Here is a 20,409-nt window from a genome sequence, read left to right as displayed (position 1 = left end):
CGGGTTGACTTTTCCTTTTTGTTTTAATATATGTAGACTTCTTTTCACAACATGAAACTTAAGTGTATGTTAAGAAAACAAAGGCAAAATATAAGCCCCGCCCACCCGCCCTATCTCAATTCTGATGATTTTTTTATTCGTCGTAAGCTTAATTGCAAAATCCTTATTTTTCTACGAGAAATTACCATGTGAAATATGTTCTTAAGTAATCGTGTTATGCAAAGACAACTAAATGTCAAGATGACGTGACGCTATCGGGTGCTGTCCAAAGCCGGCACTTAACCGCGAGTTTGCGACCGTAACGGCCTGCTCGTAATGGAAAGGTGCTGTGCGGCAGTGCTTCCGATAGACAGAATCACCGTCGTGAGTAGGAGAGTAGCCACAACCAGGAGCCCCAAACTCCGCTCGTGCTACAACGCCCCCTGTGGGTAATTCTGCTGTGCTTTAGAAGGAAATTGAAATAGTTCGATCGCCACACAATTGTAGCGCTCAAGTGCCGCTGCCGCTGCAGTTTTTTTTATTAAAAGTTTGTGCTTTTCTTGACTGCCATAATTTAAATTTGCCGCCACACGTCCGTAATAACTTTTGTATGTGCATCCAGTTATTTTATTTCAGATTTTTATTTGCTTTTATTAAATTTGTGATATTTAAACATTTGCATTTGTTCGGAACGTTTAATTTAATTTCATTCAAAGTTTGGACGGATAAAACATTTTGTATCCTCCATATATTTTGTGTTTTATTTAGCGGTATTTTTCCAACCTTGAGGTCCACCACTTACATCTGAGCGCATTCCGCCACAAAAACACACAACGTAGGTTCCATTTTGTGGGATTTCAATTTTTTTTTCACATGTCAATTTAAGGCGGGATTTTTGGGTTACCACAACATTCTAACTGAAATGGTAATTAAACATGGTCATGGGGGAGAGAAATATTCACAAAAAGTTTTATTACTAGTTACTGTGATAATGAATGTGTTGTTTAGTTGTTAAACGTAGCAAAATAACCAATTTTAAAATCATTATAATTCCACCAAAATGTGAGAAGGATTTTTTACGATTTTTCCCAGACTCACCAGTTGATTGTTAACAGCGCAGCGAAGAGTTCTAGACACCCGGTATATTATTATTGACCTACAGTCAATGATGCAACAGCTGCTCCTTGAGCCCCCACACGGAGATGCATTAGATAAACACTAGGGTTCATTTTTCCTCTATTTTTGAACATATATGCCCCATAACCTAATGCAATTGCACTGCAAAACATCAAATGTCAGTCAAGTCATCATCCGTCATATTATTGTCATCAATGTTGAAGCATACTGTACTTTTCATTAACTTTGTACTCTAATATACTGATTACTCACCTACCGGGAAAAACAGCGTTTCCTTGGATCATTTTTTACTGAAAACGTCACCTTCTTGTCACTTTTATGTATCGACCTTCTACACATGGTTTAAAGACAAAAATAGTTGAAATATGATTCTATTGAAGTTTTCCGTTTTCTACACTCTTGTCTTAACAAGCTTACAGGAGGAACAGTCAGATCTAATCTGTTACGAATGCTGGGCATCCCCTAAAGAACATCAGCCTATGTGGCTACCACAGAACAATTGGCCTAACTGCGAGGAAAAATATGAAAGGCGCATGTGCAGTGGAAACTACTCAACGACACAGTGTTTCAGTTTTGTATTTAAAGAAAGTATTTGTTTTATGTATTCTCAATAACAAACGTGTATCCAATTCATTTCAGTCCAATTTGAAGCAAAGGGGTGTCTCACTGATCACGTGATGAGATATGCACTAATGTGTGACCACGAAAAAAATACACCAGACGTCCACTGCAACATTTGCAAAGCCCACCTGTGTAATTCAGTCACCGCAAATCTCTTGTCTTCGAAGTTATTGGTCATGTGCCCACTGTACTTAATTTTAAGAAATGGTAACTAATATGTACGTAATTTGATTACAACTCTATTTTACAGCGGCAGCACTTAATTACGAACATTTTAAATAGATTGCCAACTTGACAAAAAAAATCATATAGTTAGTAGGTCAATATAAAACTCCATTTTCTAAAAAATAAATGTATTTAAAGTATCAAAAATCGTAAAAATGTAAACAACTTAAAAGGCATCGTCCACCAAAGACTCCACTATGTCAGCACTATCAGCTTGTAGACAGCTATCAAGATGTTGCTTCATTCCTGCTTCGTTTACCAACTTCATACAAAAAGGGCAATTAAACTCCGATTTGGTTTGCTTATCGTCCGTATCGACACTATTCTTCACTTCTTCCTTTGCCTCGTCAAAATCTACATCGAAAATATCGATCATACAATCCTCCAAGTGTATACTCAGATTTGTTTTAAGTATTTTCTTCCCACACGCTAAACACGAGATCGTTTCCGGAGATTCTTTGTTCCCTAATTTTTCTTCTACTCCATCGTAAATTCTCTTCACACACTGCTCAACGTGAACATCGAAAAGAGAACATTTAATTTGTGTATTACAAACAGGACATTCGTTCGTTTCTTCTTTGGAAGAACCTGGAACTTCTGGTTCTGTGGCCTTTGATGGTTCACACAAACATTTATCTAAATGGTTATTTAGTTCTGACAATAAGACTTTTTTATTACACACTGGACAATCACAAAAATCATCGGGAGGAACTGAGTTGGGTACCCTCTGAATTTTGGAACTGGTAGATGGTTCACTTTGAGCTGGCCGCTTATTATTGGGCTTACTAGTATTACCAAACTTGTTTGCCCAATGATTTCTAACGGCAAGAAAATCTCCAGTACACTCATTGGTTGTACTTGTGTCTACTCTATTGTTAGTTTCAGTCTTTTTAACAGTAGCACCCGTAGTAGTGGCGTTAAATACAGTCGGTTTATAAATAGTCTCACTATTAGTTTTAGTATTTTTGGTAACGACTATGGTACTAGAGGAGTTATATTTGCCCTGAACTTTAGTTGTTAAATCTTTGAACCCTTTAACATTACTAACACTCGAACTTGTACTACTTGGGACCATAAAATTTCTAATATCTTTAGATTTCGTATCACTTACTATGTTTTTCTGTTCTGGTTTTCCTTGCTTCTGAGTACGTTTTTCAGGTTCTTTTACCTAACACCAAAAAATAGAATTACAAAAATTAACTACATTTGAAAATTACTTTGACAAATGTGCCACCGCACCGCTGAAAGTGATCTCCCCACCATCTATCATTTGGACCTGGAGCTCTGTTACTGGCCCTTCTCACCATACCAAAATAAGGTTTCCAGTGTTGGCAAGGGCCATTACAACGCCACCAATGTTGTTGGTATAACCGAACTTCGTCATGAAAACTATGGTAAACAGTAATATTTGTGCCTAAAAGTTGACGTTTCGTACATAAAAAACAAATTACACAGAAACTGAATAAATCAAAAATTACAAACAACAGTTTATGAAAAAATTCATAGAGGAATGGTACACCAACAATCAGAGGAATGAAATAGAGGAGCCCAACTAATGTATCAGAAAAAGTAGTTACGATGTGCGTGTTATATGACAATAAGTAGCGTTGGAAATGTTCGGATGATCCTGATATTCGGATTGTACGGAATCGGATGAATGCAATATTCGTAATAATCATCCGGTTCCGAATTCGTACGTGAGCCTCCGATTTACCGAGTAGTCCGAGTACTCCGAATCCGGATACCGACTCAGAATTCGCTTACGATTACGTTTCTTTAGTACTGAACGCAAAGGGCCATTTCTGGAGTCCCCCAGCCCCTAGCGTTGGACCGTTGAGCCGAGGAAAGAAAAATATTCTTGAGTAAAATGTCAAGATTATTTTAAATTTTCGATAATTTTTTTTATAAATATCGCTCGAGTTAGCGCAGCAAACGAGAAGAATTTTAAACAATTTGATTTTTCATATATTTGAAACTAAAAAAAATAATATTTCCGAACTTTCATGACCTTAATAACGTACTTATTAATAAAAATATTACCTATCTAAATTTTCATCCCTCGGTAATTCCTTATTCTCTTTCCGATTCCGAACGACAATTGTCATTGTCCGTGTTCCGTATACCACTCTCGCGTAACATTTATTCCGAATCCGTTCCTTTCGGGCATATTCGGCTTCACCCGAATATTTCTGTATTCGGAATAAACGAATATTTTAATACGTACTCTCACATCACTAACAATAAGTGATTTCAGAATTGCCATGATAGTGACATAAAACATTTGCTGTGAAAAAAGTACCAAAATTTATACACGAAAATTTATCATACATTATCTCAAACAGACATAATTCAACTCAAGACAGTCAAACTCACATCTAACCAAATTCAAACACAGTATCCAGCTGTCACGTGAATAAAATTTTAAACTGATCAACCAGCATTCAGTTGAAATGCTGAATACTAATCATTATATATACCTAAAACTAACCTGCTGCTTTATTAATCCTATACATGTGTTTATGGAATTCTGGCCCATGACCATCTCGGTCCCTATTATTGTGAGTAACAAACAAAAATGCGTGAATCATTTCATGGAGAAGTGTCTCCACCAAATCTTTCCTGGGTCTTAACTTAAGGAGAGGTGCGCTCAAAGTTATCCTACACATTCCTCCTCTACCATTGTATGCGCAAATACCAGCACAAGAAGTCATTCGTTTGCTCCAAGCCACACACACAGCTAACAATTTATTCCAGAAAAACCGTTGATTAAAAACCATAAACAAATTATGAATGTCAGGAGTGGGATCTACGAGCTCCCAAGAAGGATCTACTAGTGATCTGGAAGTATTGTGCTCAGATATTGGAGGCTCATAAACCAAATCGGACTTTGGTCTTTCGACTGCTTCTTCTTGCTCAAACTGCTCTTGAAGTTGTCGGGCCAACTGCTCGTCTGAGCTCTGCGCGTTCCTGGATGCTTTATATTCCTGTTCGAATCGGTGTTGGAGTAAAAGGGCCATTTGATAATCTATCTCCGCCATCCTAACCTTAAAACTACCAATGATTAATTAGTTCTGCACAGCATGCATTTGCATTCCATTATTTATATCAATCCCATCGTGACTCCTACCTGAATATTTTGGTGTAATTTCTTTACGGCGCTTTTTCGTGTAGTTTTATTCAAAATTGTAACCCCAATTCGAGCTCTCTATCTTTTTCAACTTCGATGTTCCCAAACCCAACCCCATAGAATACCCTCACTATAGAATACGATCTCCAATGCTTGTATGTTGTTCCTAATGAACGCCTCTACTGGTGTGGTACGGAACTAAAATCGGCGCCAAATTTGAAAGGGAATTTTGCTAATAGATTTTTTTTATATTTAAAGGGAAAACATTGTTTGTGCATTTTTATATGTTAGTTTCAAAATGCCAAAATAGGCTTTGAAACCAACATATAAAAAGACACAGACACAAACAGTACAATAAAAAATGTGGAATATTTTCCAAACAATATATTTAACCGTAACATTGAATAATTAATGAAAATACTACTACAAATAACAATAAAAATACCATAATATGACAAAATTCTAAAAGTACCAAAAAGTCAAAGAAAACAGTGCAAAATAAAACAGCATAAGAAAATATTTTGAACAGAAATCGCATGATAAACGAGATAATGAAACTGGCTTGCCCTGATAACTTACATTTGTACTTTTATTTAAAATAATAGAACAAATAGTACATACCTATATACACACCTAATTATTACCTATATACAACTTAATAAAAGTGTGTAGATTTTTAAAATGCAAGTAAAAAACATGTATTTGTTGCAAGCAGAATATTCTTAACAAAATAGCCACTACATTAAAATAACAAAATAAAGTCTGAGACTTTTTAAAACTAAATTAATTTTTAATCTCCCATCAGTAGAAACGCAAACTGCCTTTGCACTTTTTGTTCATACCTTAAGAAATGTGACAATACAATCACTTTGATAACATAACAATAGGTTAAAGATTTAGACAACTCAATGAAAATCTGGAGATTGCAATTTCGACCTCCTTAGGTATCACAGTACAATATATCTCAGTGGTAATGTTCGAATATTTAACCTCATATAGCCATCATTTTCTTCTGGTATGCACAAAACAAAGCTGATTAATAACCTGCAAAATGCAAAATTATACAAATGTTCTATTTTCTTTTAAAACGTAAATATAATTTTTGCATTTCTGTCTCCAACGAAATTGATCTGTTCGGTTCTTGCCTACCAAATACTATATTACTCAGTTTTTTCATGTATCCAAAGATAAACACTCTTACAAATAAATGGAAAAGTTTAGTTTTTAGTTCTTCGGTATGCAAGCATTCCTGAAAATCAAAATCAATTGTAGTTCGCAGGTGGCTTATAATCCTTCTAGAAAGAGAAGAATGATAAATTGCAGACGGTAAAAGAATGCGCAGGTGATTATGAGTCTCAATCAGAGTTTTAATCACCCCCACATTCGTATATTGTAACCGTCTGTTTTTATCATCGTACTCTTTCTTTTCCACCAAGCCATGATACTGTATATCTGGATCCCCATCGTGCTTTAAGTTAGATCGACAGATTTCACAGCCAAGTGGTTCTTTTGACATATGTTTGACTAGAAATCCGCTTATGTAGCCTATAACATTCTGGTCATAAAGTTTATCCTTCGTTACAGTATCAGGAACTGGTGGCGGTTTCCACTGATCTTCGACACACTTCCGATTTATTTGAAGACCAAGAAACTCCCGAATTGTGATCACAAATGAGTCCTCATCTTGTTCACAATTAGAGCCACGAGAATGATAGGAGCAAAAATTCTTCATCATCAATGACTTATAAAATGGCACGAATGCTCGACAAGTAGGATTTGTATATCGTCCTCCATATTGTCTTATTTGACCAAAAAAATTTTCCAACGGATCTTGGTTAAAAGCTCTTGCTGGGAAAAAGTTATAGCCAAGTTTCGTTAGAGTTTCCTTGATAATCATAAAACCATTTAAAGTACGATACCACCCCTGTAAAACTGGGGGTTTTGCTCGGTCTCCAGCTTTACGTGGTACAAATCTCATGTTGCTGAACATGCGTTTCCCTTCTAGCCAACAAGTGTGATGGTAATTTTTAACTCCTACCAATTTACGTAAGTTCTTACCACCGCAGTCTCCAAATCCTCCATTAACACTGTCAAAGACAGAATCCATGAACATAAACAAATCGGAAGTGTATTGAGCATCAGGCGGCAGGATTCCCCCAAATGTCCGGCTGGAACAGAGATTTATGAAAGAAGAAACACTACGGCTAAAGACCTGTGAAGCATAACGAACTTTCATTTTTTTGCCTCTTAAGTTAGGCTTCACATGGTCTATGGTGATCTTTGGCATCATTCTTAGGTTGTCACCCAGCGTCTGATCTAATCCATATGCCTTTTCAAAAAAACTCCAAGAAGCTCTTCTCTCCACACCTGCTTTATCTACATAAAGCAGATCTTTGGTGAGAAGATTGTTCCGCATACTTTTTAGAAGATGAGGAGGATCAAAGAGAGGGACAACTTTGTGATCACCAATTTTTATCACATTCTCTTCAGTTTCCTCTTCATTTTCTAAAATAGCACGTCGCCTGGTTTCCTGCAAAAGTATATCGATTGCAGCACTGTTTGTAGTGCTTTGATCACAAACCGAAGCAATGATGTTTAAGCCTATCGCTGTTGCTTCTTTCACAATCTCTTTATAAAAACGGACAATGTTTACGGCAGCTAAAGAACTTTTACAAAAAGCAAAAGCAACAGGTTGCTTCCACCTTCCAAAAATTCCTCTAAGCATAAAGACGCAAACATGGTCTGCAATTTTTTCCGTCCTTGTTGTACCGTCATCTTCAAAACCCACAACTCTGTCCTCACAAGGCAAGTAGTCAAGGTGAGGCTGTATGGACATCTCATCGAAGATGAGAGTACACAGATTGTACTTGGGGTCCATTTTGCGACGTACTTGCTTTCCGAGAACTTCGAATATGGGTTTGTTGATACCCGGTTCTATTGGAACTCTATTTAGGGTTGCCCTCAGAGTGTCAATAGACGGCAACGTAAACATTTTAGACAGAAGTTTGTACGTCTTCGGGCCATGTTTCCATATGGCAATGGCGTCTGCCTTTTCCTCAAACGTAAAACTCCTGCCTTTTGGTTTACGATTTACGTTCCTAATCTGATTTTCGAAAAACCGCTGCTGAACAGGAGTCAACCCTTCTACGAGATCAACCAATCGTTGATCCCGAACAAATTTCCTTGCGGACTGTAGGTCATGTCTCCGCTTTTCAGCCTGCTTTTGCAAGCGGCCTACTTGTTTTTGCAGGCGTTTTGCTTCTCTGTAGAGTTTTACTTCGTTAGACGTAAAATTGGTCGTTGTCCGCTGTTTTACGCCTATGCGCTCCAAAATTTTACCTGCAAATGTACACAGGTATTAATTAATTGCATCATTTTTACTTTATGTACAGTTCTGTTCAATGAAAATTATGTTACATGCAGTTATAAGTTTCTTTAATATCTTTAAACAAATTATGCTTATCGTTATTAGCTCAAAATTAGATAGACAATCAAAAATTATTAGTAAACGAACATAAGAGTTTTCATTAAATTAAAATACATACGTGGAGTCGTTGTAGTTCTCAGAGAAACATCCCGGGTCTGTCTAAGTGGTGTACTTCTGCTTCCAACAAAATCTAAAAATAAGTAATAAATATTTGTTATTGAGACTAATAATATTTTATTTTCACTATTTTTAAATTCACAAAAATACATATTTAAAATCACACGGTGAAAAAAAATACTCCTAACGTATATCAATATACCTTAAGTTACGCCACTGCTTTTTCACCTATTTGACACATGACATATGCGTGACATATGGTTGGTAGAAACGCGAGATGACGCTATGCTGTACCACAGATTGTTTTATAAACAATTTTTGTAGGGTTTTCTATGCCCAACCCACTAACTGTCACAGTGTTGCCAGAAGTAGCGGAATTCCGTTTTGCCCATCTTAATACATTTAACGCTATCTTTCAATCCGAAAACGAAAAAGTTTTAATAAATGTACTCTGTTGAATGTGAAAGATTTGTAAGAGAATTATGCCTAAATTTTATACAACCGCAATTTTTTCAAAATGAAGAGTTGTATAAACTGAATAATGTGTATCACCCACACGTTCTTCTACCAATTAGCCAATAACACGTGACGTCACGCTGTGGCGGGAACTCAGCGTTTGACAAGCGCCGTGAAACTCCATAAGTGACAATGTTAACATTTTCGCATTTTATTTAAAAGTGTGGGTATTTATCTAGAAAATAAACATGTGACTAGCTTCTTTCATATCTTTTCTGTGTGTCAGGGTGCTTTTTTTGGCGATTTGAGTTTAAAAATACATAATAAAAATAAAAATAGAGAACGCTGTTTTGGTCTGAATTCCTCGTCACCCAAAATAGTTACATCCGTGTGTTTTAAGCGGTAAATCGGAAATTAATATTTTCGTGTGAGGTTAATGTGATGGGGGGTTTAAAGTGATGGGGTGTGATTTGTTTTTAAAGTATGGATAATTTAAGTGATTATGCACGATGTCTTTCCGTCAAAGAGAAAAACAGATGTACAAAAGTTAAACAATTTAAACGGCGTAGATCCTTGCAGTGCAAGTGATTTTATTTTGTGTTTAGACGATGTCCCTACCATAACAATGAATACCATTCTAAACTTTTTTATTTTTGGAATAAGTAAAACAACCCACAATGAAATTCGTGCATTCAAAAGTCTGGAGGCATTTATTCAGTTTTCTCTTTTTTAAACGACTGTGTCTTTCAACATTACAAGTATTATGAGTGGATTTATTTTGATATTCTACATTTTGTGATGGAACATAATCAGGGTGATCCACATCCGACAAATCTGCAGGTTTACCTAAAAGAGCACCAATGTAGTATCTACCTAATTTATTAGAAACTGTAAATCTAATACGTAGTTACTGTACTCGTTTCAAGGCTTTTAACCAAAACTTCCGCCTTTTTTCCCCATCCTGTATATATTTACCTTTATTGTTACTAATTGCTGGGAAAAGAAAATAAAATTTGTCCGCATTTCTGGTGCTTCGATTCGCGCAACCCACAACAGCACAAAATTTAGGCATTTTCTCCTAAAATACAAAATATTATAATATTAAGATGCTAGTGTATTTAAAAAACATTGATGTACATTAACACAGAATTAATTTGCAAAACAAATAATATAAGATGCAGCGAAGTTAACCTGTACATCATATTGGAAAACATTATTTTTTAAGGATATTCAAACGTTATGGTGCGTTTTACAGATATCTACACAGTCTAGAAACTGTAACAAACTTACCAAACTATAAAAACATAGTTGACACACTCTCAAATTTAAATGAATTCCGAAAATATTAGCATTGACTCTTATGAGAAAACCGGCTAGTTGTCAAACGCTGCCATCTTGATGACCTCGGATGACGTCAGTGTATTTGGCTAATTGAACAAGTCTTTGTAGGTAATGAAACCATGCAGTGTTTAAAAAATTGTGATCCAGCGTTAAATGAACAATTTAAATTAAAATTGTAGGATTCTAACTACCAAAAAGGCGTTCATATTTTTCTCGCAACTATCTTTTCTATTACCAGAAAATGTTCTGAATCCTATGAACATTAATTATGAAAATTTGTGTAACTTGGTTTTTAAAAAACTTGCCCATCTGATTAATCCAGACAAAGCTCTATTAGAATTAAGGAAGTTGTCAGTATATTTTTCAAGCGAGGAAAAAAATCGGTTGTTAACACAACCAGATATTGTACAATTTTGGTCTGAAATTAAAGAGCTTAAATAATGATGAACAATTGTTTAATAATATTGGAAATGTGGTGTGGTGATCGAATTTAAATCAAAATTTTCGCGCTGAAATTAATTAACAGCGGCGCGAAATCACATTTGAATAATTTGAATTTGAAAAAGAAAAAAAGAATTCAAATCATAAATCGTTAAACACAGACAACCAGGTTAACGCTAGCTGGATAGTCAAACACGTGCTGTAAATTTGTTTCATTGTTTGTAAATTCACCAATCAAGTTAGTTTTTCTTAATCGTCAGCCAGTGCTAAAACAATTTAACAATCAGGATTATTTAAATAAACCACTTGCTAGAAGATTTCACGAAATTCACTTAGTCAGGAAAACACCTTGTTGTTTAATTACGAATAAGTTTCTGGATTTACATTATAACACTTCTTAATTCTTCACACAACATTGCTAATAGTTTATTTACGGCAGTTAAACAAGTTCATTATACTGCGAACTGGCGGGGGGTTAAATAATTCCCTTCCCTTAGGCGGTTATCATCGTTATTATCATAGTTATCATGATCATATCACTGGGGCATCTCCTCACAACACTACAGATTGATTATATCATCGAGGCATGCCCTCACAACGCTACAAATTAATTACATCATCGAGGTTCGTCCTCGCAACGCTAGACATTAATAACATCAACGAGGATTATTCCTCCCACCGCTAAAATATATATCATCGAGGCAATTCCTCGCAACGATTTAAAATTTACATCACCGAGACGCTTTTTCCCTCGGAGCGGTGATTGGATATTTTTGTCTTTGTTTATTATGTGTTTTGTTGGGGTAACCAGTTCGCGGTATTTGAAACTCTCAAAGTAAATTGTTTTTTTTTAAGTAACCAATCACTTAAATAGATCATGATATAATTTGATATAATGTAAACCCTTTATTTGAATCACTGAAAAAGTGTCGCAATTATTAATCTCATGTAAATTTTGTTAACTCTGCAAATTTTCACCTCATACAATATTTCTTTAATCTCACAATTTTAACCTCAGTAATTTTCATTTGTTGTATAATTTTAATTGAACTGTTTTCGATTGTGCAACTGACATTAAGTGCGATTTATAAACTTGCTGTTGACGTTGAACATCAAAGTATTAAAGAAATTTACCATTTTAGACATGTTTTAAGTTTCTTGTTGCCGAAATAAGTCTACACATGTTAAGAAAAACAGACAAAAAATAAGCCCCGCCCACCCACCCTGTCTCAATTCTGATGATATTTTTTATTCGTTGTAAGCCAAAAAGGCGGAGCTTAACTGCAAAATCCTTATTTCTCTACGAGAAATTAAAAACATGTTATTGAGTGTCGTGTTGTTCAAAGAATACTATGTAAATTTAGAAAAGTAAAGCCGAAGATTTTTCATTCGTTGTCAGATCGAGGAGCGGGGCTTTTTTAAACATGTTTGTTGTACTGAAAAGACGACTACGTATATTAAGAAAAAAAGGAAAAATATAAGCCCCGCCCACCCACCCTATTTCAATTGTGATGATTTTTTTTTAATCGTCGAGAGCCAAAGGGGCGGAATTTAATTGCAAAATCGTCATTATTTCTCTACAAGAAATTTCCAAGTAAGACACGTTTTTGACTATCTTACCTGCCCTGATCTAAATAGTAATGAAGTTTTAATTCGTTGGCAGACCTAGGGGCGGAGCTTAATTGCAAAATCCATATTTCCTTTCAAAAATTTACCATTTTAAATGTATTTTGAGTTTCTAAGAATAAAAAAATCATCACAATTGAGATCGGGTGGGTGAGTGGAGTTTATATTTTGCCTTTTTTTCCTAATGCACATAGGATTCTTTGAACAACACGATACTCAAAAACATGTTTTTAATTTCTTGTAAAGAAATCAATATTTTGCAGTTAAGCTCCGCCCCCTTGGTTCACGGCGAATAAGAAAAATCATCACAATTGAGACAGGGCGGGTGGGCGGGCCTACATTTTGTCTTTTTGTTTTAATATGTGTACACTTCTTTTCATAACATGAAACTTAAAATATATTTAACATATATAATTTGTATAAGGAAATAACGATTTTGCAAATAGGCTCCGGCCCATAATTGCAAAATCCATATTTCCTTGCAAAAATGGACCATTTTAAATGTTTTCAGTTTCTAAGATTAAAAGAAATCATCACAATTGAGATCGGGTGGGTGGGTGGGGTTTATATTTTGCCTTTTTTTCTTAATATACTTAATATTCTTTGGACAACATGATACTCAAAAAGATGTTTTTAATTTCTTGTAAAGAAATAAGTATTTTGTAGTTAAACTCATCCCCCTTGGTTCACGGCGAATAAAAAAATCATCAAAATTGAGATAGGGCGGGTGGGCGGGCTTACGTTTTGCCTTTTTGTTTTATTATATGTAGACTTTTTTTCACAACATGAACAAAATATAATAACCTCACATAATGTTTCTATTTGCACAAGTTTATTTCACACCAGATCTTTTGTTTCATAAATCCTTGCTAAGTTTGTTTTGTAAATAGTTTGTTGATGGATGTTTCTACCATAAATTGTTTGATGTCCAATTTTTATCTCACGTAAGATTTATTTGTTGTTTAAAATTTCACAAGATTGTATGGCGAATTTAAATGTTGTTTATTGCTCTTTGAAACTTTAACACTTGTTCAGTTGTTGTTAACGTCAGAGTTATAAGAGACTGAATATTTAAAAACGGAATTGAGGTTAAATGACACAGAAAACGTGGCAGAAGCGAAGTTCGGTTCCTAGTCGGGCTGGCGAGATTTATCGTGTCCCCTGTACAAGTCCACAGGTTTGGATAGATTTAGGGGCGGCCGCCGATATTGTAGTGCTCTCGACTTGGACCAATGATGTGATAGATAGAATCACCGTCGTGGGGGGAGAACAGCCCCAGACCGGTAGCCCCAAACTCCGCTTATGCTACAACGTCCACGGGTACGTTTGTTATGCTCCTGTTAACCGCCGTGACCTTAAAATCTGCCGCCACACGCCCGTAACAACTTATGTATTTGCATCCAGTTACTTGATTCAGTTTTTGCTTTGTTTTAGTAAATTTGTGATATTCAAATATTTACATTGACTCCAAACAGATGTATAGAATTTTGCGTTTGTTCGTTTTTCATATGTGTATGTTTGTCAATTCACGAGTGTCCTTTTTTCATATATCTTAAGATGTTTGAAATGTAATACGTCCGTGAATAATAACAAGGGAGTTTTTGCGCTGAGGAGTAAATCTTCGCAGCCGTGCCCCCCCTCCAAAACAATTTTGTCTATTATTTCTTGGGCTCTCGAATCACACGCAGTGTATGCACATACTTGTATGAAAGAACGTCTTTCCGCCACTTTAAAAAAAAAAAACCACACACAACGTAGGTTCCCATTTGTTAGACGATCACAGCCAAGGCCAAATTTTTTAATTTTTCGCGGGCCTTTCAAACTTTTTCAAGCTCAATTTATTACAATACTCTAATAATGTTAGTATAGATATTAAGTTTTGGTATATTATTCAATTATGTTTATGAATATAGTTACATACCTATGAATTACATGTTTCGTTGTTTTTTTTTTTGTTGTTTCGTTATTGTGTTTATATACATTTTATATTTTTTGTATTTCCTCCTTTCGTGTCATAAATAAAGTAGACATTTTTTTGTACTAAATTTTAAATTTTATTTATTACCCCCCCCCCCCCCCCCCGCGTCGAAATAAAAGTGGGCGTAGGCAGCACGTAGGCAGCGTGTTGTGGAATTTTCCGGCGACGAATAGCGAAATTTCATTCTGGCAACACTGCTGTCAGTGCTGTCACTTCAGTAGTGTCTTCAGTTTACAGCTTCAGCTGTTTTCAGTGTCATGTTGTGGTTTGTGTGTGTTCGTGTTTTGTAAAATTTTATTATAAGTCAACAAAAAAAAAAACAAATAAAAGTGTAAGAAATGTTACAATCGATACAATAATGTCCAGTAGTAGTTTCGACGACGTATTGATGTCTCTCCAAGGTGTTCAAAATAGTACAAAACTACTTCAGCTTCTCATTGAAGTAAAAGAAAGAGTGGATGTCGACTGTGCCAACAGCAATGACAACATTACCAAAATCCGCGAAAGCGGTAGTTTCAAACAAATTATTTCGTCGCTTCAGACGTCTAAAGAAAGAATAATTAAGCTATCTTTGAGCATTCTTGGTCACTGTTGTTTGGACGTTAACTGTGCTAGAGAGATGGTATGTTCTGTGTCGTCATAGACTTAAGTCATGTTTGTTAGTAATAAATCTCTGTAGGTGACGCGATATGGCATTTTATCAAATCTCAACCAACTTTTGATACGGTACCCCAAGGAAGACAGCATAAACGGACGCGTGTTTAAAATTGTAGGCAACTTGTGTCAACACAAGTATCAATGGACTAACAATATTATTGATAAGGAACCAGAGATTGTAATACATATTGTAAAGTTTTTGAATGGTTTGGTGGAAGAAGAGAACGGGGAAGTATCAGAGGCCACAGTCACAATGGGAGTAAGGTCTCTAAGGGAATTATTGTGTCGAGAAACCCTTGAAACGTTGGTTGTGACATATGGGGTCCCCAGAACTTTGGGGACGTTACTTATTAAATATGGTACTATTTGGCAAGCTACTGAACAAGGCGATGGAGTTGTTCTGAACATCATTAAGGGGTTGCATGAATTTTCGCGGTACACATATTATCCATCAATTTTAGATGTAAGCATTTATTTAACTTATTTATCTTTCCAACTGTTCTTTCGTTTTTACTATTCCGTTACCACAACAGTGCAATTATACACTTTCACTGTAGACATAATACACTTGAGCGTAATCGAAGAAAAATGTTGCTGCCTCGGTGGGAATCGAACCACACGTCACCCGCTTGCCGGGCCCGTACCACTAGACCACGAGGCCGCTTATCTTTCTCCGCTTACCAACGTGTTATTGTGCCGCCACACACTCGTAATTTTTACATCATGTAAACTGAATACAGAATGTTTATAAATGATTTATACGTTATACGTTGACTTTTCTAGTTTAGTCAAGACACGAATTATAATCGAATTGTCAAAATAACACCGTGTTTTACTGGATATAGTCATTTATTGACACTCTGTTTTGTAAATAATTGTTGCACAAATTGTTAGATGAGAAACACCGGCAAGGGAGACTCCATTGTCTATCTCAGCAAAATTCTCTTTGTGGCCCCACTACAAGTAGCCAAAATAGTGATGAATGTTTTAAGGATCAGCCAGTCCGAAGCCGACTTGCCGCTCCTTGAAATTTTCGATAGTATTGTGAAAGTACTGCGCGATGAATCCATCATTCAAGGTATAGAAAACAATATTCTTGTTTTAAATTTATACTTCCGTTTTTCAGAATTTAACTCGACGTGTGAAGATTGTATTAGAGGTCTTTGCTATTTACTTGACTATCCAGAAAATAGAGAAAATGAAAAGTTTGTGGAGAGTATCCCAGTCTTGATGACTGTATTAAAGGGTCTAACTTTTGAAAACAATAGAAAAGTAGGTTTATTATAACAGAAAGTAGTGGGCTATGAATCGATTTATTATTTTCTTTTACAGATTGAGTGTTGTTTGTTGATTCTGTCAACACTGAACAAGTGCACAAATAGGAATAATTTAATTACTGCTCAGATTAATAGTAACGCTGTGACAGTATTAACCGAAAAAATAAAGTTAATAGTTGGGGCCGTTCAACCACTGAACTTTATTCATAATTGTAACACAAAAAAAACTCATTTTGTTGCCAGATTTAAAGGGAACAAAAAGCTTAAACTCTCTGATGATTGTGAGTCTTCCTCAAGCAGTGACGAAGAATTTGTTCAATTAAGCAATCTAAGATATAATTATAGTCCAGGGTCAAGCAACAATTCAGTATTGTCATGGACGTCTGCATTATCTCCACTACCTAGTCCCCAACCTCAGTTTGCTGGTGGTTCAGAAACTTCAGGATCTGGTGACTACTTTCCTGTGTGTAGCGAATTTGACGATAATGACGTTTGCTTGCCGCTCGTAGAACCAGAACCAAAAGATTCAGATGACTCACAAAGTAATTTTTACGTTTGCACACACAAACATGAAACTAAATTTTCATTTTGCAGGTTTTAATGTGGATTCCTATTCTAGAAGACAGATCAAAAAAATATTTCTAAAAAAAATACTTGATCTACTCAAAACTTATGTCAGAATAAATCCTCCCATAACACAGTTCGAAGCGCCAGATCTTTTACTGGGACTTATCAGAAGTTCAGGATACTTTGACTGGGCACAGAGGGAATCACGTGTAGAAATTGGTCAAATCGTCTGTAAAATATTTGAGTAAGCATGCATAGATTAGTGAGTAATTAATTATACAACACCGTCGTAGATCCGACGATTATTTATTACCTTTAATGAAAACCGACTTCATTCCCTACGTCTGCGATTATACCGGAGATCCAGTTAACCCTTGGTGTTCAAAATGTCGCGGGTTCCAAGAAATCAGTAAAATCGTCATAAACAAAATATCCGAACGAGCTGAATCAGATGGTGGAAAAGGCGACATAGCTCACAAGTTATTACGTGGAGACATTGAAACAAAACAACAGTTGGCACTAGTCATACCCTATATAATAAGGTAAGAAATTATTTTTTTTATTATTATTTATTTTTCATTTTAAAATCCGTTTCCCACAGGGACAGATGTATTCTGTTGGAACTCATGCTCGATTCCGGTGGTCTTGAAATCCTCATGCAACTCCTCAAAGACGACTCGCCCCTACAGAACAAGTGCATCCAAGCATTGTGCGTCCTTGCATCGAAAAGACTTTGCATTCCAAACCCCCAACATCTGTACATACCAAATAAAAACGCCGACGAACCTCCCTTGCCTTCGACTGTCGTCACATTCAAATTAGACGACGGTAGTTTGGTGAGCGCAGACCGAGATCTGCTCAGCAAAAAGTCGGACTTTTTCGCGCGACTTTTGGATGGCGACTTCAAAGAGTCTTGTCAAGACGTGATAACCTTACCTAATGTAGCGAAGAAAGCGCTAGTATACTTGCTGCAATTTATGAACTGTGACATAGATAAGGATGTTTATAGTGACTTGGACTTGCATACACACCTTGATGTGATTGCTCTGTGCGATAGGTTTTTACTGGAAGATTGTATTATGTACTTGACGAATCACGTGTGGAAGTTTAGACTAAGATGTGATACTATCCCCACAATTTATAACTGGTCCATGAAATCGAGGACGAATTTGTTGAGGACGGAGTGCGTAACGTTTGCTTTGGTTGGCTATATTCTAGATCAGGATAGATTTGAAATGTTCAAAAAATTGTTTGAATTGGGTTATATTGAAGAGTTATTAGGGGACATTAAGGAGTTATTGGTCCGGTATTTGTCTGGACGTAAATCTGATACTGCTAGAGAAAAATAAGAAGATCGTATCAAAGGCTTCACTGCATTCAATGAATGGTTTTTGTATGTCTGGAAAGTAGGTGACCAATAAATGTTCATTTTGAATTCAATTTTTATTAACAAAAATGGACAAACATTATCTACATTCATTGAACAACTTACATTTTAAATAAAGTGTAATAATTTAATTATTATTTAATAATTATGTACACATAAATTAATTTATAAAAATAAGTTTTATCCAATTACGTTACTACGTATCTTTTGTTATAAAAATAAATATATAACAAAAAAAAACGATCACCATTAATTTAACGAAACTAAGACTAAATATCAGATAAGATTCAATAAATTAGATCACGTTTTAATCTAATCTCGCACTAAACTTAATACTAGTGGCTCATTTCTTTTTTAATATATGTTCATTTATCATGGTATATATTAAACCTACAGTTAGAGATGCAACAGCTGCCCCTTGGGCCCCCACACGGAGATGCATTAGATAAACACTAGGACTCATTTTCCCTCTATTTTTGAACATATACGCCCCATAGCCTACTGCCATTGCACACACGCCAATAGCTGCAAAATATTAAATGTCAGTGTCATCAATGTTGATGCGTGCTGTACTTTTCATTAACTTTGTTCGCTAGCACACTAATTAGTGATTACTCACCTACGGGGAAAAACGGGGTTTCCTTGGATTTCCTCGCTAACCTTTGCGACTGAGATTCTTCTTCGAAACTAAATTTCCTATCACCCATTGTAGCTGCAACAATAATGGTAGCTATTATTACACAATCATAACTGAAACGAATTTTAAAAACGATGAAACTGTGTGCGGAAAATTCCGCAATTATATATAACACGCGAATTATTACATCATGTAGTGATTGAGGTTATAAGTCAAAACCATAGAACAATACAAAATAAAACAACGATGGGACACTCACTTAATGACATGTTAACCAAATATAAAGGAACTTAAAGAACACAAAATACTTCCAAATTACCAATTCGTGCACGATTTACCACGATTGCACTTTGACTGGTGATTCCAAGGGCGGGCAAGGATTTTTACTCAACGAAAGTCATGACGTCATTTATTATCGCTGTCTCGTGGAACCGTGACAAAGTACATGTTGCATCAATTATTCCGCGAATATCGTCATAAATGCTCCTAAACTCCGGGTCAAGGATGGTAGCAATAAGAGGCTGGAGTCGATTTGAAATATTTTTCAAATTGGGTCATGGTAGTGGGGAGTTTCGTTCCGTCTAGACGACCCTAGGGATTTTCTTGTTTTTTGAACTTGCGCCAGAATTTCCATAGTGATGCAAAAGAGTGAATGTCACCAGACCTTACATAGCACAAAAAAAAGACATGAAAGTCGATGGAATATGGTCGAGGGCATTGCACGTAATGACTGAAGTCACGTATAGACCATTTGTAGAAAGTTTGAGGAAGTGTGATATGTCACGTAGAATAACAGGGATGTTAATTTTTAATTATATTAAATAATAATAATAATAATGATAATAATTGTACTGTCATTAGAAAATCAGTTTATAAAAATATGTTTTCTAAGCTATTACTTGTGAGCGCTTTTAATTGAATCACCAGGGAAAATCCCCGTGATGTCAGAAATGCGGCTTGGTGGTGTGATAACCCAAACTTCCCGCCTTAAAATTTGACCTTGAAACAGTTTGAAAGGCCCGCGAAAAATTTAAAAATTCAAAGTTTGGCCTTGGCTGTGATCGTCTAACAAATGAGAACCTACGTTGTGTGTTTTTTTTTTTTTTTTTGGTTTTGAAAAATGGCGGGAAGAAGTTCTTTCATACAAGTGCATACACTGTCGAGAGCGCAAGCAATAATAGACAAAATTAGGAGCCTTCCTAAGGAGGAAAAAGAAACGAAGAACGACAGACGCTCGGTTTGCCCTTCTGGCGAGTCCGCAGGGCCAAGGTGTCATCGGTCTTCATTCCCCAAAACCCCCTGGGGTTTTATTCACCGACATATTACATGTCAAACACCCTAAGATATGTGAAAGAAAAACACTCGCGAATTGACAGACATACACATATGAAAACCGAACAAATACAAGA

General features: G+C 35.9%; 4 protein-coding genes across 5 annotated transcripts; 1 reads left to right on the top strand and 3 right to left on the bottom strand.

Annotated features, from left to right (window-relative positions):
• Nucleotides 1-2,073: 2,073 nt before the first annotated feature.
• On the bottom strand, nt 2,074-5,242 carry LOC135127962 (DNA-dependent metalloprotease dvc-1-like). 2 transcript variants are annotated; one of them, XM_064054676.1, is made up of 4 exons: nt 5,090-5,242; nt 4,451-5,013; nt 3,180-3,376; nt 2,074-3,130 (listed from the first exon to the last, which is right to left on the bottom strand). In XM_064054676.1, the coding sequence occupies exons 2-4, from the start codon at nt 4,998-5,000 to the stop codon at nt 2,129-2,131; spliced, it is 1,749 nt and encodes a 582-aa protein (XP_063910746.1). In that variant the 5' UTR covers nt 5,001-5,013; nt 5,090-5,242; the 3' UTR covers nt 2,074-2,128. The 2 variants fall into 2 exon arrangements, with proteins under 2 accessions (XP_063910746.1, XP_063910745.1); XM_064054675.1 differs by having other exon boundaries at nt 4,451-5,006; nt 5,090-5,241.
• Nucleotides 5,243-5,540: 298 nt separating this feature from the next.
• LOC135128200 (uncharacterized) lies at nt 5,541-9,025 on the bottom strand. The gene is made up of 3 exons (XM_064055094.1): nt 8,983-9,025; nt 8,635-8,706; nt 5,541-8,428 (listed from the first exon to the last, which is right to left on the bottom strand). Exons 1-3 carry the CDS (start codon nt 9,023-9,025, stop codon nt 6,162-6,164), a joined length of 2,382 nt encoding a protein of 793 aa, XP_063911164.1. The 3' UTR covers nt 5,541-6,161.
• Nucleotides 9,026-14,672: 5,647 nt separating this feature from the next.
• LOC135127964 (uncharacterized) lies at nt 14,673-18,888 on the top strand. The gene is made up of 8 exons (XM_064054679.1): nt 14,673-15,097; nt 15,155-15,595; nt 16,027-16,210; nt 16,259-16,404; nt 16,465-16,951; nt 17,004-17,220; nt 17,270-17,518; nt 17,578-18,888. The coding sequence occupies exons 1-8, from the start codon at nt 14,834-14,836 to the stop codon at nt 18,323-18,325; spliced, it is 2,736 nt and encodes a 911-aa protein (XP_063910749.1). The 5' UTR covers nt 14,673-14,833; the 3' UTR covers nt 18,326-18,888.
• On the bottom strand, nt 18,401-19,405 carry LOC135127966 (HIG1 domain family member 1A, mitochondrial-like). Its single transcript, XM_064054681.1, has 3 exons — nt 19,260-19,405; nt 18,983-19,075; nt 18,401-18,888 (listed from the first exon to the last, which is right to left on the bottom strand). Exons 1-3 carry the CDS (start codon nt 19,267-19,269, stop codon nt 18,707-18,709), a joined length of 285 nt encoding a protein of 94 aa, XP_063910751.1. The 5' UTR covers nt 19,270-19,405; the 3' UTR covers nt 18,401-18,706.
• Nucleotides 19,406-20,409: the final 1,004 nt, after the last annotated feature.

The sequence above is a fragment of the Zophobas morio genome, unplaced genomic scaffold (genome assembly GCF_036711695.1).
Source record: "Zophobas morio isolate AGI-343-1 ecotype UQ-CSIRO unplaced genomic scaffold, CSIRO_AGI_Zmor_V1 ptg000012l, whole genome shotgun sequence".
Classification (NCBI taxonomy): Eukaryota; Metazoa; Arthropoda; class Insecta; order Coleoptera; family Tenebrionidae; genus Zophobas; species Zophobas morio.
This window is presented reverse-complemented; position numbering and strand designations above follow the sequence as displayed.

What these genes read in the sequence shown, in the direction of transcription:
- LOC135128200 (XM_064055094.1), bottom strand. Translation starts at nt 9,025, where the DNA reads ATGGGCAAAACGGAATTCCGCTACTTCTGGCAACACTGTGACA. An exon ending in CTTCTGGCAACACTGTGACA is followed by an intron (nt 8,707 to 8,982) that starts GTTAGTGGGTTG and finishes ACTTATTTTTAG; the next exon opens with ATTTTGTTGGAAGCAGAAGT. An exon ending in GAGAACTACAACGACTCCAC is followed by an intron (nt 8,429 to 8,634) that starts GTATGTATTTTA and finishes GTACATTTGCAG; the next exon opens with GTAAAATTTTGGAGCGCATA.
- LOC135127964 (XM_064054679.1), top strand. Translation starts at nt 14,834, where the DNA reads ATGTCCAGTAGTAGTTTCGACGACGTATTGATGTCTCTCCAAGGTGTT. An exon ending in CTTTTGAAAACAATAGAAAA is followed by an intron (nt 16,405 to 16,464) that starts GTAGGTTTATTA and finishes TTTCTTTTACAG; the next exon opens with ATTGAGTGTTGTTTGTTGAT. An exon ending in AGATTCAGATGACTCACAAA is followed by an intron (nt 16,952 to 17,003) that starts GTAATTTTTACG and finishes TTCATTTTGCAG; the next exon opens with GTTTTAATGTGGATTCCTAT.
- LOC135127962 (XM_064054676.1), bottom strand. Translation starts at nt 5,000, where the DNA reads ATGGCGGAGATAGATTATCAAATGGCCCTTTTACTCCAACACCGATTC. An exon ending in TAGGATTAATAAAGCAGCAG is followed by an intron (nt 3,377 to 4,450) that starts GTTAGTTTTAGG and finishes GTCAACTTTTAG; the next exon opens with GCACAAATATTACTGTTTAC. An exon ending in GCGGTGGCACATTTGTCAAA is followed by an intron (nt 3,131 to 3,179) that starts GTAATTTTCAAA and finishes TTTTGGTGTTAG; the next exon opens with GTAAAAGAACCTGAAAAACG.
- LOC135127966 (XM_064054681.1), bottom strand. An exon ending in AACCCCGTTTTTCCCCGTAG is followed by an intron (nt 18,889 to 18,982) that starts GTGAGTAATCAC and finishes AATATTTTGCAG; the next exon opens with CTATTGGCGTGTGTGCAATG.